This window comes from Coturnix japonica, unplaced genomic scaffold (genome assembly GCF_054131305.1).
Source record: "Coturnix japonica strain WE unplaced genomic scaffold, WE-NBRP24 Scf049, whole genome shotgun sequence".
Taxonomy (NCBI): domain Eukaryota; kingdom Metazoa; phylum Chordata; class Aves; order Galliformes; family Phasianidae; genus Coturnix; species Coturnix japonica.
The window spans coordinates 1,997,853-2,025,038 of NW_028188952.1; the positions used below are offsets into that span (position 1 = coordinate 1,997,853).

The 27,186-nt window shown below is 54.4% G+C and overlaps 2 protein-coding genes across 5 annotated transcripts; both read right to left on the bottom strand.

The window, feature by feature from the left end:
- Nucleotides 1–141: 141 nt before the first annotated feature.
- Nucleotides 142–13,696, bottom strand: STAT3 (signal transducer and activator of transcription 3). Of its 3 annotated transcripts, none has more exons than XM_015885853.2 (24): nt 13,623–13,696; nt 9,813–9,959; nt 9,186–9,330; nt 8,950–9,048; nt 8,579–8,674; nt 8,404–8,485; nt 7,877–7,971; nt 7,519–7,670; nt 6,924–7,082; nt 6,707–6,799; nt 5,928–5,987; nt 5,646–5,675; nt 5,418–5,511; nt 5,286–5,333; nt 4,962–5,045; nt 4,485–4,583; nt 4,190–4,325; nt 3,911–3,963; nt 3,729–3,823; nt 3,291–3,430; nt 2,718–2,930; nt 2,449–2,491; nt 2,049–2,161; nt 142–1,950 (listed from the first exon to the last, which is right to left on the bottom strand). In XM_015885853.2, exons 2-24 carry the CDS (start codon nt 9,938–9,940, stop codon nt 1,895–1,897), a joined length of 2,313 nt encoding a protein of 770 aa, XP_015741339.1. In that variant the 5' UTR covers nt 9,941–9,959; nt 13,623–13,696; the 3' UTR covers nt 142–1,894. The 3 variants fall into 3 exon arrangements, with proteins under 3 accessions (XP_015741339.1, XP_015741338.1, XP_085388516.1); XM_015885852.2 differs by having other exon boundaries at nt 2,715–2,930; XM_085532390.1 differs by lacking the exon at nt 13,623–13,696 and adding an exon at nt 10,781–10,906 and having other exon boundaries at nt 2,715–2,930.
- A 599-nt stretch (nt 13,697–14,295) lies between these two features.
- CAVIN1 (caveolae associated protein 1) lies at nt 14,296–27,006 on the bottom strand. Of its 2 annotated transcripts, none has more exons than XM_015885714.3 (2): nt 26,428–27,006; nt 14,296–16,525 (listed from the first exon to the last, which is right to left on the bottom strand). In XM_015885714.3, the coding sequence occupies exons 1-2, from the start codon at nt 26,845–26,847 to the stop codon at nt 15,860–15,862; spliced, it is 1,086 nt and encodes a 361-aa protein (XP_015741200.1). In that variant the 5' UTR covers nt 26,848–27,006; the 3' UTR covers nt 14,296–15,859. The 2 variants fall into 2 exon arrangements, with proteins under 2 accessions (XP_015741200.1, XP_085388520.1); XM_085532394.1 differs by lacking the exon at nt 14,296–16,525 and adding an exon at nt 20,890–21,444.
- Between the last annotated feature and the right edge of the window lie 180 nt (nt 27,007–27,186).

The following is a 27,186-nucleotide window of genomic DNA, read 5'->3' on the forward strand; positions in this document are numbered from 1 at the left end:
ACGCAAGCAGAGCGCAGCCACGCGCCGCTTGTGCCCCACGTTGGCGCAGCCGGGACCCCGCGCTCACAGCTGCCCACGCAAACCACGGCGCTCACGGAGGGGTCGGTTCCCAGAGCTGAGGGAGACGAATGGGAGACGGGGCCGCTTTAGAGCCTTTATTTTGGAGTCAAAGCCTGTAGATACAGCAATAAAATATACAAAAACATAAAAATTTGTACAGTTTTGAATGTGGCCCAGGGGCGCCATTGACGGCAGCCGGAGGCAGCGACACATCAGCACAGGGACGAGCAACAGACCTTGTGCCCTCTGAGCGCCCACTGACTGCAGGGGGCCACCATCCTGTGCCCGTGACCCCTGCCCTGCCCTCACACCGTGTCCGGTGCTGCCCAGGGGCTGCCCCCAGCCCACAGCGAGGGGGCACAGGGGAATGATGCTGCCTTTGGCACTGCCTTGACTCTCTGCACAGCTGATGGACAGGGACCCCCTGCACCACAGCATTGCTATGGGTACAAACAGAGCATCTCCAGCCAGAGCACCAGCACCATTACAGCCCTGTGCCGGAGCCCAGAAGTTTCTCTGCTGGTGTTACCCACAGCTGCTGGGCCCCACAGCCCTGCCCCATGCTCCCACCTCACTGCATGGAGATTCCTGCTGCTCTGGGGAAGCACACGACCCTCACGCTGCCGCTCCCTCCCATTTTTGCTCAGGGATGGAACAGAAACCCACGCCTGGAAAGGGCAGGAGGGCTCCCTACACTTGGGTAAATACCAAACAACCATTAGTCAGCACAGCTCCCAACCTTCCCTGACCTCCAGTGTAAGGAGTCTTACTGCCTGCAGCATCAGTGCACCTATACCTGCTGCTGCCCCTCAGGCAGATTCCTCTCCCTTCACCCACCTTCCTTCCTTCAACCCTTATCACCTCCTAACTTAACACTGACAGCCAACCTCCAACAAAGTGCCACACAAAGCGCCTGAGAAGCTGCAAACCCACTGCCTGGGACATGGCACACTGTACTACAGAGCCTGGACACCCACTGCAGGGCAGACTGGACAGCAGCAGCCCCTGCTCTGAAAGGTCTCACTTTGCTCCTGTCACAAGTCTGGCCAAGGGGCCACCGAGGGTCAGGAGCAGCCTCCTGGTCCTAGGAAGGACTCAAGATGTAGATGTTGTGTGCTCACAAGCACACACTGCTGCCAGGATGCCTCCCTGCCCTTCCCCACAGCACTACAGCACAGGGAAAGACGTGGAGCTCAGGGCTGCTGGATCTGTGGTCTCTGTCCACAGCAGGAAGGCAGCACTAAGCACTGACACTCCCTGCTCCTGGCAGAGCACAGCAAAGCCCTCCACATCACCCTTGTGTTCCTCCACCCTGCAGCACAGAGCCACTCACCCACCTCTGGGCCACAAGTGGGACAAAGGGAAAACAGAGATGAGATTCCTCTGTAGGTTCTGATGGCTGCTGGGCAGCTGCTGCACAGCACAGATCACCCGCAGGGAGACTGGGTCTGGCCGATACCCTCACAGATCCAGACTCACTGGACTGTGGGTTTCCAGACACTGGCAGTCAAGAAAGCAGCTTTCAACAGCAGGCAGCACGGCAGGGGCTGCAGAAGCATTGGTAAAAACTGAGGCTGCAATCGGAGGCTAATAGGCACTTGAATGAGCAAAACAATAATAAAAAACTGTTATGGAAGGAAATAGAAAAAGGTTCAACCCCTTCCCCCCAAAGAGGCGAACAGCACCACAGCACAGAGTGTCTGTTCGTCTGGGTAAAACAAGGAGTCGGTGGCAAGGATCACAGCCCCCAGCTCCTCCCGAGAAAAGGCCCAGAGCAAATGTGACCGAGAAGGATTTGGAGCCACGTGGGTCCTGCAGGTGCCAGCACAGCGTGTCACATTGGTGAAGAAGCACACTCCTGGGTCAGCTCCATGTCGAAGGTCAGTGACTCTGTGCAAAACGCAGGCAGGAGTTACAGGGGCTGCGCCCTGACCCGGGGTCCTGCTATCACCAGGACACCTTTGGGCGCTGGGTCCCACCAGACTCACCAAACTGGCCTCCTGCGTTGGCCTCCGCTCCCTCGCTACCATTGCCAAACTGCATGAGGGAGTCAAGGGTGCGTGGAGACATGGGCAGGTCAATGGTATTGCTGAAAGAGGTGCTGTCAGAAAGAGGAAAAAGCATCAGAGCCCGGCCAGAGCAGACACCTCCGGCCCCTCCAGCGGGCCCCAGGGCACAGTGCAGGCAGCTGGGAGCCCTCTGGAAGGCAAAGGGGCCCTCGAGGGGAGAGCGGCCCAGCAGTAGTGTGGGCAGCACACTGCCACCTGGCTCAGCTCCACTGCAGTCCCCCCCCCCCCCCCCCTCCCCCCGATACAGACAAAGCGTTTGTGGCAAGGCTGAGCATGTGAATGTTCCCCTGAGCTTACAGATACCTCCAGGAACACTTACGGGGTGACACAGATGAACTTTGTCTTCAGGTATGGAGCAGCACCTGAATGAGAGCACAGCCTGGTCACCATCTGCAGGTGGAGGAACCCCACTCCCCTCCTCACAGCCCTGCAGACAGCCTTTGTGCACTGCCCACACCCACAGGGTCCCCAGGCCATCCTATGACCAACACGGGATCCCCTAATGGATGCAGTTTTCCATCAGAGTGCTGTCCCTGCAGCCATTCCACAGGCAGGAGCTGTGCTGGGACGCAGAAAATCAACGACTACCTGAGTCAGTGGCTTCTGAGTGTTCCTGGCTCTCAGAGCGGCAGTACTTCCCAAATGCCTCCTCTTTTGGGATGTCGGGGTACAGATACACCAGGGGAGACACCAGAATGTTGGTGGCATCCATGATTTTGTAGCCCATGATGATTTCCGCAAATGACATGCTGTTCAGCTGTTGTTTGGTGTAAGGTTCCACAGACTGGATCTGAGTCTTTCCTGTATGAGAAGACTTTAGACACAGGGCAAGACACCTGCAGTCCTAGGGCAAAGGCAGGGACTTTTCTCAAACTCCCCAGATGGGACAAAGTCACCTGGGGTTGTGCTTAACCTCACGAGGCGCCTTGCAGAGCACATGGCAGGACAGACCTGCTTCAGTGCATGTGGGTGGGGGCAGTCAGGATGCAGGGACCAGAAAAAGATGCCCAGGCTCAAAGACTTAACCAGGGACAAGAGCCATGACGACAAGCACAAATGCCTCATTAGGGGAATGAAGCCATTGTCCAAATCCCACTTTGGAGCCAGGAAGGCTGGCTGAGAAAAACAGCACACCCAGGGCAGTGGTGGAGAGCAACGTACCACTGATGTCCTTCTCCACCCACGTGAAGGTGATGCCGCCCTCCTTGCTGCTCTCACTGAAGCGCAGGAGGAAGGTTCCTGGAGGTTTGGTGCTCAGGATGGCTCGCTCCCGCTCCTTGCTGATGAACCCCATGATGTACCTGGGTGCAGGGAACAAGGCTTGGTCAGGACATGGGGGCAGGTATTCCAGAGCATGAATCCTGGCAGTTCTCTGTACACTGACAGGCAGCAGGTGGCCTTGGCTGGCCACCGCAGAGCCAGAGTTTTGGGGATTGTCTGGGGAGTCCCAAGTGTTTTCACTCTGAACCATCAGGGCATGGACAGAAGAAGCATTCCAGGAGAGCTCAGCTGCACCTGGAACAAGGTACTGCCTCCACAAGGACACGACTCCTGGGTCCACAACCAAGGGTCATCAGACTGACAACAGCTGAGACTCACCCTTCATTCCACAGTGCCAGGATGTATTTTTTCACCAAGTCAATGATGTTGTCCAGCCAGACCCAGAAAGAGAAGCCTTTGCCTGCCATGTTCTCCTGAGAAAGAAAGCAGAGGGGTTGTGAATATAGCTAGAGTGGAGAACAACCAAGGGGAGGCACTTGGGGGAAGAGAGGGAATTATACCTTGCAGAACTTGGCCCAGGTGATCTGACAGCCAGAGTAGTTCACACCTGGCCCTGACAGAGAACAGGACTGTTAACATGTGGATATGACTGTTTCTCAAAGATACAGTTTTCAGGGAGCAACCACAGGTTTGTGGTATTTGGAGGAAAAAAAAAGTCAAGCCACTACAAATGACAGCTTCTTTCCCAAATAATGCAATCTCACTACAGCATTGCCTTTAGGAGTGGGGAGCTGCCACCAGGGCTGGCAGGGACAGACAAGACACCGATGCTGGATTACCTAGAAGTTTTTCTGCCAGGGTTGTCAGCTGCTCAATGCTGAGACCACGCTTTGTAGTAGAGGAGAACTGCCAGCTCAGCACCTCTGCCACCTGGTCCCACGTCCCAATAGGCGGCTTAGTGAAGAAGTTCACGTTCTGTACAAGAAAGAACACAGCCCTGAGCATAAAAAAGGGACAGAAGCAGGGCCAGGTTCCATCCCGATGGGCCTGAGCAGTTCTCAGCCTCTCTGTCAGGATACCTGGCCCAAAGAAGGCTTCACTCCTTCACCAGCCACCCCATGGTTTCAACCCTACCTTGGGGTTGTTGGTCAGCATGTTGTACCACAGGATGGATGCCCAGGCATTAGGCATCTGGCAGATGTTCGAGATGACAACCACAGGCAGCGAGTGGGTCTGCAAAGATAGGATATGACTGAAGTCAGAGACTTATTTCCAAATCCTGCACTTCCCCACAGGACAGCAGACCCCAGCAAGGATCTCCCACTCCATTCTCTGTGCCACGAAGGCCCTAGGAAGGGTGTAGCCACACAGCAAAGGCTGATACCACCTCTGGCCAAAGCCTCCCCCACCCTACAGTTCACTCCACTGCAACCCACAGCCTGAGCTTCTTGCTCCCTGCCAGTCAGCTCCCCAGCCTGGAAGGGCAGACATATCCAGCACAGAGCAGGATGCAACTCAGGCAGGGCCACACACAGCAGATCTGCCTCCCAGAGCTGCTCCTCCGCAGCAGGGCACAGCCCACAGAAACACAGCAGCTAATCCCCAGCTCACCTCCAGATCAATCTTCAGCCCCTGGTGGTACACCTCAGTCTCAAAGGTGATGAGGTGCAGCTCCTCAGTCACAATCAGTGAGGCCTGGGGGTGGAACAGAGCACAGTAAGCCCACAGCAAACATCTGCCCTCAGCCTGACACAGCACTCTCAGGTCTGAGCAGGGAGAGCTGAGCTGGCAGCTGTCACGTGTCAGAGGGTGCCATGGCCACCCCTGCAGCTCAGCTGCCCAGTGGGGAACAGGACACCCAGGCTGCTATGGCTGCCCTGAGTGCAGCTGCCAGTAAAGGGCTCTCCCAGCCAGGGTCCCCTTCCCAGCACTTACATCGCAGTTGGCTCTGCCTCCATTACCACACCGCTGTTCCCGCAGCGTCTGCAAAGGGAAGGAACATGCTAAAGCAACACCATGATGTCACATTGCCTCAGTGGGAGCAGTCTGAGGCCTCGTGGCACCTACCAGGTGCTTGAACTCTGCTGAAAGGCTGCCGTTATTTGACTCCTCCATGTTCATGACCTTGGTGTTTGTCCCCAGGATGTTAAACTTCCGGGACCTAAAAAGAGAAAAGATGCAGCATGGCTGATGGCCTCTTGGAGCAGGTGTATAAAGGAACATTTGTCAACATTAAAAGCAGAAGTGAAAGGAAAAAAAAAAAAAGGAAAGAAATAAAGAAATCATTGCACTTACCCCCGAAGTGCTGCAACATCACCAGAGTCCCTAGGAAAGGGAAGAAAAAAAACAGTCACAGCCATAGCTGTGTGGGGGGTGTTTGCTGTACTACAGCATCAAGTCCCACGAGGCCCTCAAACCTATGAATGAAACCTGGGAACCCACCACCACTCTATACTCTCTCCTTTAAGGTCATACTGGCCCTCAGTGCAGAGATGCAGCTGCACTCAGGGGCAGCAGGAGCAAGTCTGACTGCAATATCCACACACAGCACCTCCAGGATCAGAGCACAGGACTCACTTGTCAATGCAGACTTTGATTTTCAGCTGATAGTTCAGCTCTGGAAACTTCACCAACAATCTGAAAAGAGAAAGCAGACAGACTGTCAGCACCAGCATCACGAACACATGAACAACTTGAGATAAACACAGCACCTGGCACAGACCACAGAAGAGCTGGATGCACAGCAGTGCTGCACACATCCCACAGCAGGCAGCATCATTCACACCACAAAGCCCACCAGGACACAGCACAACCCAGCTCCTTTGGCACGTGGCACATTGCCCTGAACCTATGGCTCCCCCAAGCCCCATACGGAGAGTTTGTTTTGGCCACTGACTGCCCACTCCAGGCAGACTGCTCTGAACCATCTGTGTTTCTTCTGCCAAGGAGGCAACTGGGGCACAGCTGCGAGATGGTAATGAAGCTGCAGGCAGAGCCTTGTGTCGGAGCAGCAGATTTCTATAGAAGATGGTGAAGAACACAGGCCAGAATACAGGCCTCTGGCAAGGACACACTGACACTTCCTGTGTCTGCCCCCACACTGGGATTTACCAGAACCCCAGCTGCCTCCAGGAATACAATAGAGCCCCAGCCAACAATCACCATCCCTGCACTGAGTCACCCAGGCTGCACTCCAGCGGGGCCAGCCTGCAGTGAGCCATTCCCTCCCAGCTCCAGCACTCCCTGGGCAAACTGAAGACTGCATCTGAACCAGCTCCTCCTTGGAGACAGATGCTGCATTTGCCCTGCATGGCTTCCTCCTCTGCACAGAGGAATCGCAGGGGCCAGCAACTCACCTGACTTTGGTGGTGAACTGCACACCGGTTTTGATGACCAGAGGCCGGTCAGGATGCATGGGCATGCAGGGCTGCCTCTCCACCACAAAAGCACTGTAGGAGAAGACAAATAAAATGCAGTCAAACCTCAGCCCCACCCCAGCACACAGTGCTCACCCCTTCATGCACTACCTGTAACCAAGGAACAGGTCACAAGCTCCCTCCCAGCCCCAGGCACCTTTTCATCAGGTTCCTGAACAGCTCCACAATCCGCTCCTCCAGCATTGGCCGGTGTTGGACAATTGGGTCACCCTTGTAGGACACCTTCTGCTGCAGCTCTTCCAGTTTCTTGATCTGCTGCCGGGTCTGTAGCTGTGATTCGGCAAGAGAGGTTATCCTAGGGAGCAGGAAGAACCAGCATTAGCTCTGGCTGCCAAGTCCTGCACAGTCCCTGCCCACAGAGCCCTTCTCCTCCCCTCACTTCTGCAAGAGAGGACATTCACTGTACCAAACCAGCACAGAACAGAACATGTCCGTAGTGCATTTTTCTAGGCCACAGACTATGAAAGAAACCTGCATGAGCCAACGTTCTGCCGTTATACCAACCAAGGGCACAGGAACAGCCACGCAAGCCACCAGCCTTACAATCTCACAAACCTGGAGCTAATGAATCCAGCATTATTGTCCACTATCAAGTATAAGGGTGGCTATCAGATTACATTTACACCTGCAGGCATCAGCAGCCATTTAGCAAAGACGTTGCCAAAGGCAGAGAACTCATTTTTGGTGCTGGCATTTGATTTCTGCCTCTCCAGGGTCCAGTGCAATCTTACCAGTTCTCGAGCCGGTCTAAGCAGATATTTGGAGGGCCACCAATGCAGGCAATTTGCTGCCGTCTCTTCCAGTCTGCCAGCTCCTCATCTGCCAGCATCTTCTGCACATACTCCATGGCTGACAGCAGTCCTGCCAGCTCACTCACAATACCCTGCCAAACGAGAAAGCAGGACCTTCAGCATTCTGACTCCCTCCAAGTCCCATAAGTTTCATGATCACAAGAAGTGGAGCTGCCCGCTGATTTATTGCCAGCGCTGCTCTTCTAATTATACCCATGTATGACTATCAAATCCATATCCCAGAATAAGAGCACACCTATACCCTGGAGGGATCTGGAAGGCCAGTAGCGTGACATACCCTTCGCATCTGGTCCAGTGCCGTGAGCATCTGTTCCAGTTGCTGCATTTTCTGACGTGTCACTGACTGATTGTTTCCATTAAGATCCTGCATATCTGTGCAAAGAGGACACAAAGCTTCAGCCAAACAAATGCACTCCTCCTACCCTCCCAAACATCACACCGAAGTCCACAAAGCTGACTACAAATGAGCAGACATTCTAGGAAGCCATCAGTAGTTAAGCAGTGATCTCAGCCTTTGACAGCTCTGCCTCCAAGCACCTTTCTGGCATTTCTGCATACACAGCAGCATTATCACCTTCTCATGCAGTTCTCCTTCCACAGGCAAAGCTCAGGTTTGGATCCCCTGCAGGCCCTGTCAGCTTCTTTTTGTTTCTGTCACTATCTCCAATTGCCATGCAAATGCCCTAACACTAACCCACCCTTCAAGCTTGGGTAGGAGGCACTGGGAGGGCTGGAACACACCCTCCGGCATGTTTCCTTGCAGGAACACACTTTGGCTTGCCAGATGCTAATGAGCTTTAATACCTCCTTGGCTTTTCAAAGTCTTGTAGTTAAAATCAAAGTCATCCTGGAGATTCTCCACCACTTTCATCTTCTGCTCCAGATCCTGCAAGGCAAGAGATGGGATTTGTTCAAAGTACAACATCCCCACAGCACTCCTAGAAGTACCAGGGGAAGAAGGTGCCCAGGAAGCACTTACCTGCACTCTCTTCCTCACATCCTGCAGATGCTGCTCCAGCATCTGCTGCTTTTCTGTCACTACAGCTGCTGTTGGATGTGTCGCCTGTCCCCCTTGCTGTAGAAGGGACAAAGGAGGGCATCAGAACAGGGCTGTAACTCAGGAAGTTCTGCATAAAGTCAAACCCTTTACTACACAAACAAACAAACTTAGCGCAGAGCACTGATGCACCCCAGAGAGCTGAGGGTCATCTGCCCTTCACTGCAATTTGAGCACCCCTCTGAACTACCATTGCTGAAAGAAACATGTAAGAAGCTTCAGACCAGAGCTTCCTGATGGCACCAAGCTCTGCAGAGCTGCTGGGTGGGCAGAGGGACACCTGAGTCACCTACCTGGGCTGCAGTGGCAGCTGTCTGGAGGAGCCGTGACTCTTCCCACAGGCAGCGAGCCACGATGCGGGCTATTTCCATTGGCTTCTCCAAATATCTGCTCTGTAAAACATCGAAGGCCTCAGGGTTAGCCGTCAAACTATAACTGCTGGGATCTCTGTGTGCTGTAGGGCTGGATCTGTGAGCTGTGACAAGGAGGCCGCTGCACTTCAGTAACAGAATGTTGCCTCCCACCTCACCTGCAGGAACTGCTTGATGCGCCGCAGGTTGTGCTGGTACAGGACGTTGGATTCCTGCAGGAAGCGGCTGTATTGCTGGTCGATCTCCCCCAGCAGGTTGTGGAACACCAGCGTGGCGTGTGACTCCTTGTTGGCAGCATATGCCCTGCATGAGGAGACAGCAGAGCCCTTACACCCAGCCCAGGGGAGGCACAGCACAGTGCTGCAGGAAGGGCAGCTCCGTGAACACCTGCTGCCCCACACACAGCCCAGCATCCCAGTGACTGCCTAACCTACATCAGGATGCAGCCACAGTTGGCCTTGCTCCCATGAGAGCAGGGAGACAGAGGTGTTTCAGATGCTGGAAGACAGCAGGCACAAGCACCTCAATTCCAACCTTGTTTAGAACAGAGCTTGACGTAAACCCTGACACCTCTGCTGTGGATTTCCCCTTTCTCCCAGTCTGAGGTCTGACACCAAACACACAGACTCCCACTCCATTTCACACTGCATGCAACGCAAGGAGGAAGAATAGACCCGGCACCCAGAGAAGCTGGCAGAGTCCCTCCAGAGCCGCCTGGCACCTGCCGCTGTCCCCAGCTGGGGGTCCCAAGCGCAGTCATGTGCCAGAGGTGGGCAGTGCCTTACCAGTCCTGGCTCTCAATCCACGGGGCCAGGAACTGCCGCAGCTCCATGGGGAAGCTGTCGCTGTAAAGCTGGTGGAGCTGCTCCAGGTACCTCGTGTCGAGCTGCTGCAGCTGGTTCCATTGCGCCATCCTGGCCGGCTCCGGAACCCTGCAGGGACAGGCAGGTCAGCACAGCGCCCCTGAGCCCACAGGCTGCCCCCCTACACAGCACACGGCTTTGATCAGGCTGACCCTGGGAAGGGAAACAGGGAAGGGCTACAAGGCAGCAGTGCGCTGGGCTGTGCCCACGGGGCTGAGCTCTGCACTGATCCAGCAGCGAGAGGGCTGCCTGCCCACCTGCCCTCACCACCTGATGCTCAGCACGCAGCCAATAGCCAGCTGCAATCCTCCTGCATTAACAATCCAGAGGCAGGAAGCTACACCCTGCCATGAGCCCCGGGACAACGCTGATCTCCAGCTCCCAGCCGAGCTACAGTGAGGAAACCCTCCCACAACAAGCAGCTGTCAGCTCCCAGCTCAGCACTGCTGCCATCACTGTCACCTGTGCTGAGAGGAGATGGAACCACAGACCCAAAGCACACTGCCACTGAGGGACTAATGGGCACAAGTCGGTGTGGGCAGCAGATTGGTCAGCATGCAACTGCTCAGGGCTCCAGGCTGGAAATGTACCCAAAACCAGGGCAAGATCCACTGCGCTGCCCCAGCTGGAGCTGAGGAACGCCCGGATCCTGACTCATCCTCCCTTCAAAGTTAATCCAAAACATCTGAGAGCAGAGCAGTGTGTCTGGCTGCCCAGCTCCAGCCTCTCCCATTCCTAAGCAGGACCTCAGCCATAAGAACCCTCAGAATGGTCACAGACACAGACGCACAAAGCCTCACTCGGTTTCCTTGGAAAAAAAACCTTTCCCAAGCACCTGCCTTCGGATAAACTTCCTCCTAGAGAGGCACCATTTCCCAGAGCTTTCCTACCTTCGTGCCCGGGGGAAGAGTGAAAGGCTCGGGCATGCAGGTCACAGCAGCGGGGCCGGGGCTTTGATCTGCTGCCAGCCCCTTCCGCAGCCCCGCAGTCAGCCCTGCGCCTGCTCCCGAGGGCAGGGAAGGAGCTGCAGCGCTTACAGTAAGTGCGGAAGGCGGAGACTGCCAGGAAGCAACAGAAACGAGGAAGGAGCAATTTTCAAGTGAGCGGCTCGCACATCAATAGGAGTCAGAGTCAGCCGAAGGAGGGACAGCAAGCTGTGCAGGAAGCACAGACACAGCAGCACCACTGAGCCTCACCACGGGCTCACTTCCCCCAGAAAGTGGTTTGATTTTTGCAGGCAACCCCAGCAAGTGACACGTCAGCAGGAGGCACAGGGCTGGCACATGGCTGACACCAGAGCTGTCCCAGAGGCACTGGAGATGGGCACTGACTGGGGGGGAGATGTGGGGGCCACAGCTCTGTGCCCCAGGTCCCCCCCAGAGCAGCTGGTGTTTGTTGTATGCGACCCCTCCTCTATTTCTGTGGATAGTTCTTAGAGGAGAAAAAGGGGAATCAGCCCCACCATGAGACGTGGGGAGATGACACACATTGATTGGCACCCGACAAGGAGTTAAGCTGCTTTTTAGAGCTTTGTGGCATTGCGCAGCCCAGCTGACAGCAGCATCCAGAGGACATTAACCTTGAACCACAGCCTGGTGCAATCTCTAGAGAAGATCATGTGAGCAAAGCCTGGATTTAACAGAGCAATAGGTGAAAGGGAGGAGGAGAAACAGGAGCCTGTAAGGAGACAGATATTCTGTCAGACTGGAGGGAAGACTCAGCTCTGTTTGACACGTGTGTGACCCCAGGACTTCTCTTTTCACACCACGACAGGCCGGGCCCTTTGCTGTACCCCATGGCTGCTCACCAGGCACAGCACAGGGAGCGCTCACAGGTGCTCACATTGCTTTTAGCTGAGTGCTATAGAGGCTGCCAGCACAGTGTGAAACATGATGGGGGGGAAATGAAGCAAGAAACACACAGCCAAGAGCTGAGAATCCACAAACCACCGACATCCGCAGCTCCCGCCCTGCACTGCCCTGATCCAAGCAGGTCTCCCATAAGCAAAGCCCTGCTCTGGGTCTCGCTGGGCTGTGTTTGAACCCAAACCTGTACAGCACTGAAGGAGAAATCGAAGTCCCTGCTCACCACCCTGTGTGCAGCCCAGGGAGCAGCAGCTGCCCTGCAAAGCCACGTTCATCCCTGAAAAACAGAACTTGCACAAAGCAAAACAACCTGCTCAGCCTCATCCCACTGCAGGCATCTCCTCCCAGCGCAGGCACACAAAGTGATGAAGGAAGTGGCTGCAGAACACACGCACAGTACAATAAGAGGCACCACAAAGGACTCAGTGCTGCGTGGGAGCGAAGCAGCCCGTGGGGATGGTTGCTGCCTTGAGCTGCGCTCACTGCTTGCCAGTCCATGGGTCCTTTCAGCCCTTTTCTCCAGGGATATAAGCACAGACACAAACACCACATTGAGTTTTTACGCCCCTCAGCTTAATGGGCTCCTGACCTACAAGCTCCCCCCATGCCACCACAGGAAAAGGGCTGTGAACAGCATCCACACAATGTGCTGCGCTATGGGCTCTCGCCAAGTGGGACAGCTCTGCTGCAGCGGCTGATGGCGGCTGCCAACCCATCAGTCACAGGAGGATGAGGAAAGGGAGGGAACGTCTGGGAGCAGCAATGAGACAGGAAGAGGATTCTCCTCCTTCATTGCAGCTCACCCCTCCCAGTGGTGCCCAATGCTCTGTGACCCCCTGACCACCTGCTCCATGAAACCTTCCACAGCGCCAGCCCAAAACCCAACACAGATCCCTCTGCAGCCCATCCTGCTGTGGGGAAGCTCCCGGGGCAGGTTTAAAAGCCTGAGGGCTGAGCCCTAACAATGCTGATGGGTTTGCTGCCTCCGTGGTTCACCTCTCACTGCTGGAGAAGAGCCAAAGAGCAACTGATGTGAGCGGGGCTGAGCACAGCATGACGCAAGCGCTGAGGTAAACAAGCTGTGCAGAGCTCAGAGCAGAGCGGCTAAAAGTAGCCCCAGAGTTAAAGTTCATCTTTCTTTAGCTTCCCTGCAAGGGCAGAGCACGACAGCCTGAGCTCAGCAGCGGCACCACAGCTCCACATACCCCAACAGCCACAATCGAGCAGTGCTGCCATTGAGGGAAACAGCCCCACGATGGGCTCTGTGTGCCTGGATGTACCTGAGAGCATCCCCCTGTGACACAACTTACAGGGGCTTCACCAACAGGAAGAGGGAGCAGAGGGAGAACATTGAGACACCCTGAGAGCGCTGCAGCCGCCTGGACGGGGCTCAGTGCCCACGGTGCAGCTCCGCTGCGATAACAGCCACCCCCACAGCACAGCCCAGCCCCGGCAGCGACCTGCCCCGCTGTGCTCTGGCTCTCAAAGTGCCCGGCACAGCACAGCACGGCCCGGCACAGCACAGCACAGCACAGCACGGCACGGCACGGCCCGGCACAGCGCGGCGCTGCCACACACCGGACCGCAGGGCTCAGCTCCATGTTCCCAGCCCAGGCGCTGTACCGTGCACCCGGCGCAGTGTCCGCCGGTCCCGCCGCTCTCAGCTCCCGGCGCTCGGGGCTCAGTGCCGGGCTCTGTCGGTGCAGCAGCTTCGGGGCCTCCACGATCGTCCCGGGCTGAGGCCCGTCGCACCCGAGGCCCGGCCCCGCTCCCCCCGCTCCCTCCCGGTCCCGTCCCGTCCCGTCCCGTCCCGTCCCGTTCCCTCTCGCTCCGTCCCCCGGTTTCCCGTATCTCAGCTCACTCTCACCGTCGGTTCCGGCCGTGCCGGCGGTTCCCGGTGCCGCTGACGGTCGCGCTCCGGTCGGTTCCCGGTTCCCGACTGCGGCTCCCGCAGCCCCGGCCCCGCCCCCTTCACGTCACGCGGGGCGCAGCCAATGGCGGCGCTGCGTTCCGTCCGCCTCGGGAGGGACGGGCCCCGACAGCCAATCAGCGCGGCCGTCCCGAGGTGACGTCACGGATCGCGACGGCGCCGCTTGGGGGCGCTGCCCCGCGCCGGCTGTTCCCGGATGGCGCCGCCTCCCGCCGCGGGGCGGTGCTGGGCAGGGGGCGGCGCGGGGGGAGGTGGCGACTGCCGGGAACAGCCGTGCGGGAAACCCGCTGAGTTCCGGGCAGCGCCGTGACGTCACCGCGCGACCCGCCGCCGCCGCCGCCTCTTAAAGGGGCCGCACCCCCCGATGTTCCCGGAGCGCAGCAGCGGCCCCGCGCGGAGCGATGCGGGTCAGCGCCCGGCAACGCCCGGTCCGCGCTGCGGGGACAACTGCGTGGATCAGCTGCCCGGGACCCCCCCCCTCCCAGCAATGGGATCCTGCAGCTCCGGGCCGGGCACGGCCACCCCCCGGTACGGACTGTCCGACCCCAGCCCACCCCGTGCTGGATTCAGGCCGTTTCCCCGTCCCGTTGCTCAGCAGGCGCCATGCTGCTCCGTTACAAAACAGCCTTTATTAGTTGTGCTGCTCACCAGGATGCAGTCATACAAAACAATCTGAGCTTTGTCCAACGCGCTGCGACCGACGGGCGGCAGCTCCGCCGCACCGAGCGGGACACAGCGCCGCCAACGGGGACACGCAGCCACGGGCACAGGGCAGCGCCGCGGGGCGTCAGACAACGAGAGGGAGAACGGTCAGAGAGGAAAAGCGAGTTTATATACGTGGGTACGGCGGCAGCGGACACGGCTGCGCGGGGCGGAGCGGGGCCAGAAGGAAACGGCACGTGGGGCAGCGCCGGGCGGACGGGACGGGAACATCCCACCGGCCCCGCGCACCCACATCCCGCACGTGCAGCCGCGGGGCCGCAGCCTCCTGCCCGCTCCTGCCCCGCTGCCGGCGGCGGCTGCGTGTGAGAGCGGTGCGGGCTGAGCCGGGCGGTGCCGCGTGTGAAACTACAGCAACAGAGCGAAGGCACCGAGAGGGAGAATGGGGAGAATGGGGGGGGGGAGTGCAGGACGTGGGCACGAGCCGGAGCCGCGCCAGGACCCCTGGAGGAAGGAGACGCTCCGAAACGCTCCGGATGTGCTGGATGTCGGGGCTGCTCGCTGCCAGCCGGGCGCTCCCACAGCACCAGCACATCCCAGGCTCCTCTGTAAGGCAGCTCGGCTGGCGTGGGCTGCTCTGGAACAGACACTCGCCCCCTCCATGGCCGTGTGCACTCGCTGCCCACCCGTGGTGGCACGTGTGGGTCGTGGGGGGCAGCGTCCAGCTCCGCACGTTCCCTGCCCGGCCCGAATTCAGGCAGCTGGGATTTAACCCGAGCTGCTCCATGATGGCAGAGTGTGGGACGAGGCAGCAGGCGCAGGCTGTGGGGGCTCCGCAGTCCCAGCAGCAGGTTGGTTTTGTGGCACAGCTGTCCTGGCTCCACCACAATGACCTGGGAGGAAAGAATGGAGCAGACCGTCTGTGTGCCACGTGGCTGCTCAGCTTCACCATTACTCTGCCCATTGAATGTGCTCCATTCTTCCCTCCCGCACGCTGGGGTGCTTTGCAGACCCTGTGCTCCTCGGGCGGCAGCTTGGATCCCACACATCCTGCTGTCTGCAGGGACACTCAGCCTGGCGCAGGGAATCGGGGCCTTGAGGGCTGGGCAGGCGTTCTTGACACCAGGTCTGTGCTCACAGAGGACACTTGAGCGTTTCAGGTGTAGGCTGTTATCTTGGTTTTAGCACTCTCCAGCTGGGCTGGGTCCCCGTTGCTCAGAGCCCTTCTCCAGGTCTGGGCTCTGGAAGGCTCTCATGCAGCTGCGGCAGGAATGGTCTCCAAGGGTGATTGGACAGTAAGAAAAACAGTCCTGTGTTCCTAACATTTCTGTGTGCTAAAACTAAAATATAAAATACACCTTGTCCTAGCAGGCAGGGGATTGGCATCGGCTCTGCAGGGTAGTAAAGATGCTGTGTACACTTGCCCCGGGGCACCGGGGCAAAGGAAGATCTCAAGATGTGAATGATTTCGTGTTCAGCCATCCATCCGCAGCCTTTCCGTGCTGCTGCCTGCCCTACTCACTGTCGCTCTTGTCCACCAGCACCGCGTCAGACTCTTCTGTGATCTCCAGCAGCGTGTGCATCTCAGGGCTCTCCCCACGCATCAGATCTGAGTTTTCTCCCTCCTCTCCACCCACCTCCACCAGCTCCGTGGCTTTTACTTCCACCTCCCCCTCTCTTATTTTCTTGACGTGGAAAGTGAAGGGCGGCACTTTGTAGACGGCCGTCTTGGACCTGGCATAGATGGTATGGTCAGGGGTAAAAGACTTCCTCAGCTTGTCTCGAGAAGTCTTCATCTTCTCTCTCCTTTCATTAGTCACAATCTTGGTGCCCAGCTTGTTCATTCTCTTCTCCAGGTTGTGGCGGGTCTTCTCCAGGTTGTGGCGGGTCTTCTCCAGGTTTTCCTTGGTCTTCAGTTTTGTCTTCTCCATTTTTTCCTTCGAGAATGCCTTCTTAAAGTCATCCACTCTCTTCATGCCGCTCCTTTTGATGCGCTCTGCCCGTGACTCCTCAATAATCTCTTCAATCTCCACCTCTTCATCAGAGGAGAGCTGGATGTGATCCTCCTCCGCATGGTCCTCACCTGCGGGCACCTCCTCACCTTCACCTTCCTTCTCCTGCTTTTCGCCCTCCTTCAGAGACTTGCTGATGCTCAGTTTGGATGGGAGCTTCACTTCATCCTGCAAGACACAGAGCAGAGCCATTGAGAAACACACCCACCTCGGCAGCCCCACTCAGCACTGAGCAGAAGCACAGTAACGAGTCACGGTGGTATGAACCTGGCAGCCTCAGGCCTAGGTTTGTCCTCTCCATCAGCACACCCAATAAATTACACTGCTCTATCCCATTGCATCTCACGGCTCTGCTGTATTTCAGCTCACATTTATGAGCTCTGCACTCCCTGGGCTGTGCAGGCACTCAGCTGGGCCAGGCTCTGAGCTGCAGGCTGACCTGCTGCTGCCTCAGCTCCCTCAGCAGGCACTGGGCACTCCAATCCTGCTCGCTGCTGGAGCTCCCTGCTGGGCAGCAGTGGTTTGTCCTGCCAGCCACGTTCCTTGTTCCCCCTTGCCTTGCTTAGAGACACATCCCGATGCACACAGTGGAGCTATACGGCCTCTCCTGAGGACAAGGCAAATTCATTCAGCTTCTCCACTGCCCTGGGTCAGCCAAATCTGTGATCTCTGTGGCAGAGGACAGGCATGTGCACAGGAGGGGCAGCGGAGCCAAGAGAGGGGCACAGGTCCGGGGTGGGATTGGTTTTCATCCGAGCAGCACATAGCGTGCGTCCCTGCTGCAATGAATCACCACTGTGTCCCAGGACGGGCTGGAAATAGCCCATCACTGCACAGAGCATCGCAGCTGTGGAGCTGCAGCACACAGCTCTGAAATTTATGCCCAAGCTGTTTTAACCAATGGAGCCACAAGGGAGAGGCATGGAGTGCAGCGATGAGCACAGCCAGACAACCAGCAGGAATGAGGCACAGCCCTGCAGTGGGAACATTACAGAGCACAGTGCACTGGGCTGGGGCTTGGAGAAGGCCATGGGAAAGAGGGACCCGCAGGTGCTACTGCCAGCCCTGGGGACAGCAGCTTCAGAAGGAAAGGGCTGGGGTCCAAATACAGAGCTGGCTGTAGACGCTGCATCACTCTGCCTGCGGGATAATGAGCAGCACAGATGTCCAGAGCCAGGACATCCCAGTGTCACACAGCTGCTGGGGACAGGGCCTGAAGAGGCACATTCACCCCAATTATGTTTCTGTGCAGGTTTTCTTGGGTGGCTGGGGACCTTCTGATGTCTCCTGTGATGCTGACAGGTCTGTGTGTTTGCTGCCTGTGCACCATTGCTGCTCTGACACGTTGTGACAGCTTTGGTGGTTTTCTCATTCCACCCCAGGCACAGGACAGTGCTGCTCCTTCTGCAAGCAGAAATTCCACAACTGAGAGGGAATCTGAAGAAAATGGTGTCAGCAGTGGAAAATCACTTCCACAGAACACCCGGCTGAGCAAAACCACCGCAATGCAGCTCTGCCAGACCAGGGGTCCCATTCCTGGATCCTGTCATTCAGATGCTCTGCCTCCTCCAAATCACCGCTCAGGCCTCAGATAAATTCTGGAAGGTGAAGCAGCCCACACATGTTTTCTCCGTTTGATATCCCCTTCAGGAGAGAACAATGCTCGTGCTCCCAGGAGGGCTGGGAAAGCCCAGAGCAACGTGCCCCAGCAGGACAGCAGGAGCACATTCTGCACAACACCTGCAGGAGTAATCCCCAGCATCTACGGGAGACCCTGCCCTGCCAAGAACATTGGGAACTGCAGCACTTCCTTCCCCCACCTCAACACAATGGGACAGAACAAAGGCATCCCCGCTCCCCTGGCACCAGTGCTGGAAATGACCGCATCCTGCAAACCTAGATCCTAATCAGACCCTGGTTAACTCCCAAGCATATGTGTACAGAAAGAAATGCCAGCACAAAACTCCCTGTCTGTCCAGAGGTAACTGCCTTCCCTCTTGTTATAACTGCCTTTTCCAACCTGGTCTGTACCAGCAGCAAGCCCCAGTGACACTCACACCATCTGTAATGTGCTCACCAGCGTGGAGGGATCCACCCCACCAGGTGCTGGGAGCAGCACTTGCCTCATTATTGCACCCAAATTCCCCAAACCACCCTCATTCGCAGGCTGCCAGCCCTCACCCCCCGCCCAGGGGCTCCTCTCCATCTGTAGATCTGTAGATAACCATCTGGAGAACAGCCGCTGTGCTTCCAGCAGTGTTTGATCCGGGTCACTTTCCTGATTTAAGGCCCATCTGCACCAGGCAGCTCCTGCTGACACAGCAGGCTCCAGCTGACTGCACCACAGCCCTGGGATGAGCAAATGGCTCTGAGCATCCCCAGGCTCTGCCCAGGGGCTGCTACAGCACACACAGGCAGAGCAGCGCAGTTCCCCCAGCAATCAAAGCACTCCCTGCATGTCTGCCTGCAAACAGGGGCAGCGGGGCCTCATCAGAACAATCCCGAACTGTCCCGGCTTTGCAGGAGGCTGCTGTGCAAATCCCTGCTCAGGGCACAGCTCAGGGCACAGCTCTGTTCTGTTCTGTGTACGCTTTGCTCCACTCGTGACTTATCCAGATGAGGCACATTTTTAACAGCAGGCATTCTAAGCACTCTATTTTTACTGGGAAAATACTGACCCTGGGAGTGGGAGAGTCCAAAATCCTGGCTCTTGGCATCCCCACACATTGGGGTGTTCGAACACTCCCTCCCTATCAGCAGATGCAAACCAGCTCTGTTCCCTGTGCCTGAATCCAGCTGGCACAAAGACAAGATTTCTCAGATTTTTATCTCAACACAAGAAAAATCCTCCTTGCTCTGTACACAGAGTGCAGAACCACCCAGCACAGGCAAGTGGTGGCCGTGTGCTGAGCCAGGCCATCAGCTGAGTGCACTGAAAGGTTCAGCTTCAGCCCCTGCTGGATCGTTGTGTTTCTGTCACCCCGCACAATGTGCCACCCCCATCCACCCTCAGAGCTCACGAAGAGCTGTGCCATCGCTGTGGCACAGTGTCAGCTGTTTGGGGCTGGGGAGCAGCACTTGGGGACGTGGGGCACTGCCCTGTGCTCCTTCTGCTGCAGCAACACAAAGCTGCTCCATCTGGGGCAGAGCAGCGCCTGCCTTGCTGCACTAAGGGGGCTTTTATCTGTGTTTCCAAGCTGAGTTCCCCCGCAATGAGTCACCCCATCAGCCCCTTTATGGCCATACACACACAGCCTGTTGCTACAACACGAGTAAATACTTCCCTTGTCACGGACAGGGCCAATGAGGCACAGAGCCAAGCTGTGTTCCCAGCCCAGCACAGCTCTGCAGGGATTGCAGAACCACCAACAGATAAGAGGAACACTCCCAAAACTTGAGAGGGGTTCCTGGGCTGCTGCTGAATAGAGGATCTCATTATCAGCACATAAAACAGAGTCCTGGGACTCTCACCACTCTGATCTCCAGTTTCAAGGTTTAATGGAGCTTTTTTCACACTTGCATGCAATTCACACCTGCAGTTCATTCTGTTCAGTTATTTTTACACAATTGCAACAACACAAACAATTGAGTTTGGTTGACATGCAGCCATACCATGCACAACATGAGCACTCCCATTCCCAGCTTCTCCTCTGACCAAAAAGGGCCAATGCTGGCCAGGCCCAAGATCAGTGTCTGTGCCACATCACCCCCCCCTGCCTGCCCAGGGCACTGTACAGCCGAGGGAATTGGGGCAGGAATGCTGAGCACCCTGGCAGCAGGCAACTTGCCAGGGCAGAGCAAAGCCTGGAGCAGGAGCAGATCTGTGCTCCCACAGCACAGCACCAGCTCAGCCTGCTGGTCTGCAGGGATGCTGTGGTGCTGAACCCATGTCTGTGTCCATGGAAGGAGGATTCAGCTTTGTCTGATAAGCACCCACAGCCTGAGAGAACCCAGGGAGGTGTGAATGCTTCCAAATAGAAAAGCTGTGCTTTCTGTTTCAGCATCTTTGCCTTTGGAGATTATTGTTCCTATATGGCTGTACCACAAATGGTAACTGCTTAAAATACAGATATATCTTTTCACTGTCCTTGCAAATGCAAATTTCTCTCTGGCAGTTTCCCCTGATGCCCACGTTCCCAGGCTGATTTCACCTTTGCCTGGTTCCTTCTGGGCCTTTCTATTGGAAAGAAAAGCCACAAAGCACAGTGTTTCCAACAGAACGGCCCTGCACACAATGCAGGAGTCCATCTGTGGAGCCTCAGACATGATCCAGCAGCCCCACAGCACAGCACTGTGCTGCTACCTGCAGCCCCTACGGCCTGAGACAAGGGGCAGACAAAGCCATGAAAGTCGCTGCTGTCTGAAGTCTGCAGCAGAAGCACAGCTCCCAGCGAGCAGAACTCGGCACTGAGCAGCGACAGGGGCTGCCATGTCCTCACGAGGCAGGCTTAGCTTTATATCATGCACCTTGTGCTACTTAATAACTCCAAATCATTTCACATATGCCTATAAACTCAACTTCACAGCAAGTCTGAGGAGGTAGGTGCTGTCTGGTCTGTATTTCAGAGGGAGAAACTGAGGCTCAGAATACTGCAGGGTTTGCTCAGCCACAGAGTGACTCTCACGGAGCCATCTGCACGGCCTGCAGCCCTTCATGCAACCAAAGAGCAATGCCTCCCTCCCTGCTCACAGAGGCAGCATAAGACAAGTCCTGTAATGCCTGCGAGAGAATTACAGCTCCTCACCATCCATTACAACCCTGGCAGCAAGCAGCAAGCAGTTAGTCAACAAGCAGAGGCATTTCTGCCAGCTGGAAGCATCAGCCCTGCAGGGCTAAATGCTCATAGCAGCTGCAAACAGGCAGAGAACACAAAGGCACTACAATCAGCAGCTCTCAGAGCTTCAGAAGAGGTTCAAAACAATCTTCGGGGATACCCCTCCTGGGGCCCTACGGCTGCTGCCTCCTCTCATGTCTTCTGCTGATTTGGGCCATGGCACTTTGGGCAGCGCAGGCGCTGGGAACTGCTGCAGGAGACGGCTCAGAGCTCTGCCGAGGACTCAAAGGGCACTCTCTGCTTCTTCTCAGGCTGAGGTGAGGAAAATGGCATTTCAATGGCCGGCAGAATGAAGCGTAATGAAATACCTTACCTATTCCCCAGCTGGCCAATCTGATCAGGAATGGTGACAAGCATCATCCAGATTAGTAGAAGAACAGACAGAAAGAAAAGACACGGTGGTGTGATAAATAAAGGAAGAAGCCAGGTAGTAAATTTTGACAGCAAAGGCAATCTGCAAAGATTTACAGGAAGGAAGAGTATCCCATACATAATTAACACTTTTGCATTCACGGCCTTGGATTTGACTCCTTTTCTAAAGGTTGGATGGATCTTTTTTCCAACAATGTCAGGAGAGGTGCAGAAAGCGAAGCTTTGGCTCCTTGGCACAGTCAGAAGTCACCAGAATGCTGCTGCAGAAACAAAGGACAAGATCTAAAATACGAAGGGAAAAGAGCCAAGTGCTGAAGGGATGAATCAGTTCATTCTCAAGCAGCACCTCCCTGACCAGCAGAAATCATCTTATCCTCTGAAATTCTGTGTCTTGTACAATCTTTTTGGCATCACTTTCTAGCGAGCACATCTAGTTACACTATCTATCTCTTAAAAGCATTCTCCACAAGCAGCTTGGTACCGACACTGGAGTTAGTTCAAACCTGATGAAGAGACAGGGAGGAACAGTGCAGGATGTCCCAGCTGAGAAGGAGGCTGTTTGGAAAAATGCTTTTGCCTCCCAGTGAGTCAGACGAAAGGCAGGACAGCAGGAACAGCCAAAGGAATAGAAAGCGTTTTTTTTTCTCCTTTTTTTTCCGCTGACAGAAGGAAAAGGGTTTGATCCATTATCAGCCTGTTTGCACAAGTGCTCCTCCCAGATCAACCTGTCCCAGCTGATGAACAACTCCACGGCTATTTCTGAATAAATAATATTTCTCCAACAAAGGTGGAGTTTGCATTACAGATGATATGCAGATACATCAGCGCTGATACTGACATTTGTATCCTCAAGTAAAAGGTACTGACTAAACATCCTGGGACTTTTTGTTCTAAATACTTTATTTTCCCTCGCTGACACTGACCATCTTTGTCTCTGATCCCCGTCTTATCCTGCAGCTGGACAGTGCTGGAGAGGATCTTGCAGAGCCACACTTTCCCAAACAGGACAAATGAGGGCTAAACCTGCTGCCTAACTGCACTGTGCTTTACATTGGGCACAGGCACATCACAGCTCATCAGAGAGTGGAAATTGGCCCTTTGCTCTGAGAGAATTTACTGCTGCACAGCTCAGTGTGGAACTACAGCACTGAGAGGATTTCAGCAAACACCGACTGCTTATAAATAATATCTGAGCAATGAAATATTAAAGCAGTTGATTCTGAGCTGCAACAGAGAAAGCCACGCTCCAGAACTGCAATAATCTGCACTAAGCAAAATCCTGGGAATGGGCCGCTAACATTCAGGAATTCTTTAGAGGCACAACCTCCCACCAATTATTATTTTGAGATTTGTGTAATTCAGTAATATACAGAAAATAGAAAGGAATCTTTGCACACCGAGATGTCAACATGGTGCCCCTCACAGTGGAGGGAGAACAGTCCGAACTCAGGGCTGCAGCCCAAAGGAAAAGACTCAAACCGTGTTTCCCTCCTTCCCATAGGACAGCACTGTCCCACCTCTCCACGAGCAGCAGAACAGACGTGAAGATGCCGCAGTGCTTTTCCTCTCCATCTGCAGCACTGCCCACGTGGAGCTGCCGGAGGGCACAGGGATGCTCAGTGCCTTCATTCTGGCTTCCGTCTCCACCACCGCAGTGCGTGGGTGTGAAATTTGTCCCTCCTCCCCAGGATCTTGCTGCTCCCATCCGTATAAGGCCCTACTAGAGGCACAAAAGCCAAACTGTGCTATTTATACCACTGCTAGCGGCCCTACCTACCCTGCTCATTGTACAGACCATGTGCATTTACTGCTCCGGCCCTTCCCCAAAGCAGCTCCATTCCACGCACAGCTCTGGGCACCTGAGGAGTCCATCAAAGCGCAGTGAAGCCCTGCAGGAGTTTCTGAACCCTTAAAGCCATCACAAACATCTTTCTCTAGTAACGAAGCTGCCCATCACGAGGCAGACTGTCTCTAAAGTTTGGCTCCTACAAAAGTCTCCAAATAAGGGACCAGCACGTTTTAGAAACACCCGATCTGTCTGCTGGGTGCTGCAAGCACTGCGGCCTCTGGCTGTAGGAAAAACAGGCCAGTGGCATTGGAAGGAATAAATTTAATTGTCAAAAAAACGCTTGGAGGAAACATCCCATGCTTACATAATGCTGACATGTGCTTCTCATCAGATGAATGGGGCACAGTCTGCTCCGAGAGCTGCCTTTACCTAATGATGAACTGCAGTAACCAGCCCATTTCTTCTATCTGTAGACAGGAGCTCTGGGATGAAGTCACCTCATTTTGCTGTATTAGCAGCCACTCCAACTCAGCTTGATGTGCTTTGCTGATTTCTCATTAAGACAGGAGCCCGGAGCAGAAGACAGAGGGGCAGCACTGAGGAGCTCCGTGTGCGCTCCCAATGGGGCACACGCAGCCATCTGACATCCAGATATTCAGGAAGGAAAGTCCTGTTTACAACAACACTGAACTTCTGTTCAAAAGAATGTCTGACTTCCATCCCCACTACTCCTGAAACCAAGCAGACAGAAGTGCTGCAGGACCATCCAGCAGCTCAAGCTGAACAGCATTTCATTTTCCTCCCAACCTCTCCCCTAGCACAGTGTAACACTTGCGTGCAGTTCGACCTCGTCTCTCAAGGTGCCCATTTGCACTCCTGAAATAGTCCCTTCCAGAACTGCTGGAGACACACCATTGGTTAATGCACTGCAAAAAGTTGTTGATTGTTAAGACTGAGACACGGGAGGATATTAGTAAATGAAGGGAGAATCAGCAGGGTGCATACAACAAACAGCACTGCTTGATAGAAGTAAAGCAGCAGGACATCGTCCCCATTGGGTGAACACCCCTGCTATGTACAGATTATTGCTTCTGTCTGCACAGAGCTTTGTTATTTCAATACATTGGCATTATCTGTTTTGCATAATCCCAGCAGCAAATCCTCATCACTGATGCGCCCATCAGTGAATACATCAAGACACAAAGCTGCATCCTGATGCTCTGCATCTGCCCTGCGATTCCCAGAGTCAGACTGTCAGAACATTCTGAGGAACACCACCTCCACCATCACAGCAAAACACACATTCAATAAATACTTTTCCTTTCAGGAGAAATGAGGCAGAACAAAACCTCCCAGCCCAGAAGCAGAACTTCCAGAACCCTCCCAAATGTTTGACTATAGAACGTGTTTCCACCAGAAAAGCAGACTCTGACACGCACAGTTGATTTTTTCTTACACCAACCCCTCCTGCCCAGGTTCCTGTATGGTTAAAATTACATGATGGACTTTTCATGGAGTTCAATCTACAGATTAATGCATCTATTAAACAACCACCTGATTTCTACAGGAGAAATTTTAACTCCTGTAGCTCTGACACACTGCAGTCCTCGTTACTTATGCACATTAATCTTATCACTCTCATTTCTTTCTAGTATTCACACATCAAAAACCCATAATGGATTTTGTTTTCCAGTTAAGTTGCCCCAGCCTCATTGCGTCAGTTTTGCCCCTGATGCCCTTCAGAAGCAAAATTGTTTTCTTTAAATTCAATTAAAATTCTTTTAAATTCAAAGAAAAATGTTACTCCATATTCAAAAGCAGCAACAAATCAAAAAGAGCAGCCCACAGAACCACAGCCTGCAAATATTTCAGATGCTTCCCAAGCACTCAGCACTTTCCCAGCTTCCTACCTATTTCCACAACCCACGCGGAATGTTTTGTACAACAATTTCCTTTGCTCTTCTCATTTTGCACCATTTGTTGCCTCTGCAGCACCTCCAAGGCTCATTTTACTTTTGCATGGATAGGTCTGTAAGCCTTACATAAAGGGTGAGCAATAAATAGAGATATAAAACTGGTCAGATTGCCTGTAGGGTCTGAGTATGCTCAAGTATTTCAGTCTTTCATGTATGATAAAAGTACAAATGCTTATCCTCTGAATCAGAGTTGCAGAGGCCTCAGTACTTGCCAGATTCCTGAGCTCATTATCACCAGCTCTCCCTTCAGACACTGTAGTAAGAACTGCTGCCCATTTTGTTCTGCTTTTCTTCTCTCTGTGATCAGCAGCGGACATTTCTCTACTTGTCCCTGACACTATTATCAACCTTGAGGCTCCCAACTGAATCATTAACTATTTCACTCACTTTTTTTTTCCATGGCCCAATACAAGAGTTTGCTCTGATACAGAGAACTGACTCCAGACAGGAAAAGAGAGAGAAACATATTTTTCTTCTCTTCTTTAAGACTAAAGGAAAAACCCACCCCTTGACGCAAGCTATGAACACCAAGCAAACCAAAGCTGTTACTGTAATCAGACAATTAGAAGAGTCAGAATGTGCAGATCATGGTAAAAAGATTGTGGAAATGCATACAGGAACAAAGGCAAAGGCAGACCCAGGGATTTTCGAGCTGGAAGATCTGTTTGGTTTTTCCCCTGCCCCAATGCCGAGGTTACTGTGTATTGTTGTAAGATGTGTGTCACAAACAGGAAACATTATTGCACCCTGTGTAAATGATAATTTTGTAGCCTCTGACTACAAGGTAAGTTAGCAGGTGGATTTACCCTGTGTTCCCCTACACCCACCAAACACAGAGCATTCCTGTTTAGTTAACAGTACATCGGGTTGCTGTAATACTTCAGGTCCTTGCAACAATTGCTTTGGGGCATTCCTGCTACCTGCATTAAAACTCCTGTAAAAAAAGTAGTAACTTTATCTTAGAACACACAGGTGGCATTACAAGGTGAATGGGAGCTACTCCAGACCCACAACTGGGAGAGGAATGGACCATGCAGTGTGTCAGAACCAGTAGGAATGAAAACACCCCGTCACGCTGCACAGAGTTCTGCTCCTTACCTGGTAGATCATGACTTTGAAATTCCTGCGTTTCAGCAGCTCCGCTTCGTTGGCCTCCAGCTTCTTTATCTGCCCAGCCTGTTTCTCCAGGTTCTGCCGGACGGTCTTCACGTTGACGCTCACCTTGCGCACCTTTTCCAGCATTTTGTTCACGGTGTTACTGGTGGTGGTGTGAGCTTTGGTCAGCTTGGTTAACTCTCCTTGGATGCTGACCACCGCACTATCCATCTCTTGCTGTCTCTCCTCCAGCTGTGTTTGGGTCAGCTGGATCTGATCCACCGCTCCGATGATCTTGTCCAGAAGGGTCAGCACCATCACACCATTGATCTGGTCTGACTTGATGGGTTCTTCGGGTATTTGCTCCTCAGAGGCCTCAGAAGCAGTTGGTGGTTCGATAATTTGCAAGGTAGTATCCTCCATGATCGCTGGGGAGTCCTGGCTGGGAGAGCCCAGAGAAACTGCCACTGCAGGGAGAGAGCAGGGAAAGCTGAACCCGAGCCTCAGCTAAACTCTGTGCTGGGAGACACGCCAGAAATGGAGAGCGCAGTGCGTGGATGTCTGTGCTGCAATTCAAATGGCACGGCTCGGCAAAGCTGTCCAGTGAAACTGCCCTGCAAAATTTTCCAGGCTTGCAGGTCATTGGCTGACTCCACCTCAGCTATAGAAAAGGAGCCTGCTGCCAAATGCCTGATGACCCACCCTCTCTGAAATGATTAAAATAGTTGGAGGGCTGGCGATGGCTTTGCATGCAAACACAGG

Coding starts and splice junctions, on each gene's coding strand:
- STAT3 (XM_015885852.2), bottom strand. CDS start 9,940: ATGGCGCAATGGAACCAGCTGCAGCAGCTCGACACGAGGTACCTGGAG. Junction 5,046..5,285: donor GAGGCAGAGCCAACTGCGAT/GTAAGTGCTGGG, acceptor TTCCACCCCCAG/GCCTCACTGATTGTGACTGA. Junction 4,584..4,961: donor GGCTGAAGATTGATCTGGAG/GTGAGCTGGGGA, acceptor CTATCTTTGCAG/ACCCACTCGCTGCCTGTGGT.
- CAVIN1 (XM_015885714.3), bottom strand. CDS start 26,847: ATGGAGGATACTACCTTGCAAATTATCGAACCACCAACTGCTTCTGAG. Junction 16,526..26,427: donor TCAAAGTCATGATCTACCAG/GTAAGGAGCAGA, acceptor TGTGTCTTGCAG/GATGAAGTGAAGCTCCCATC.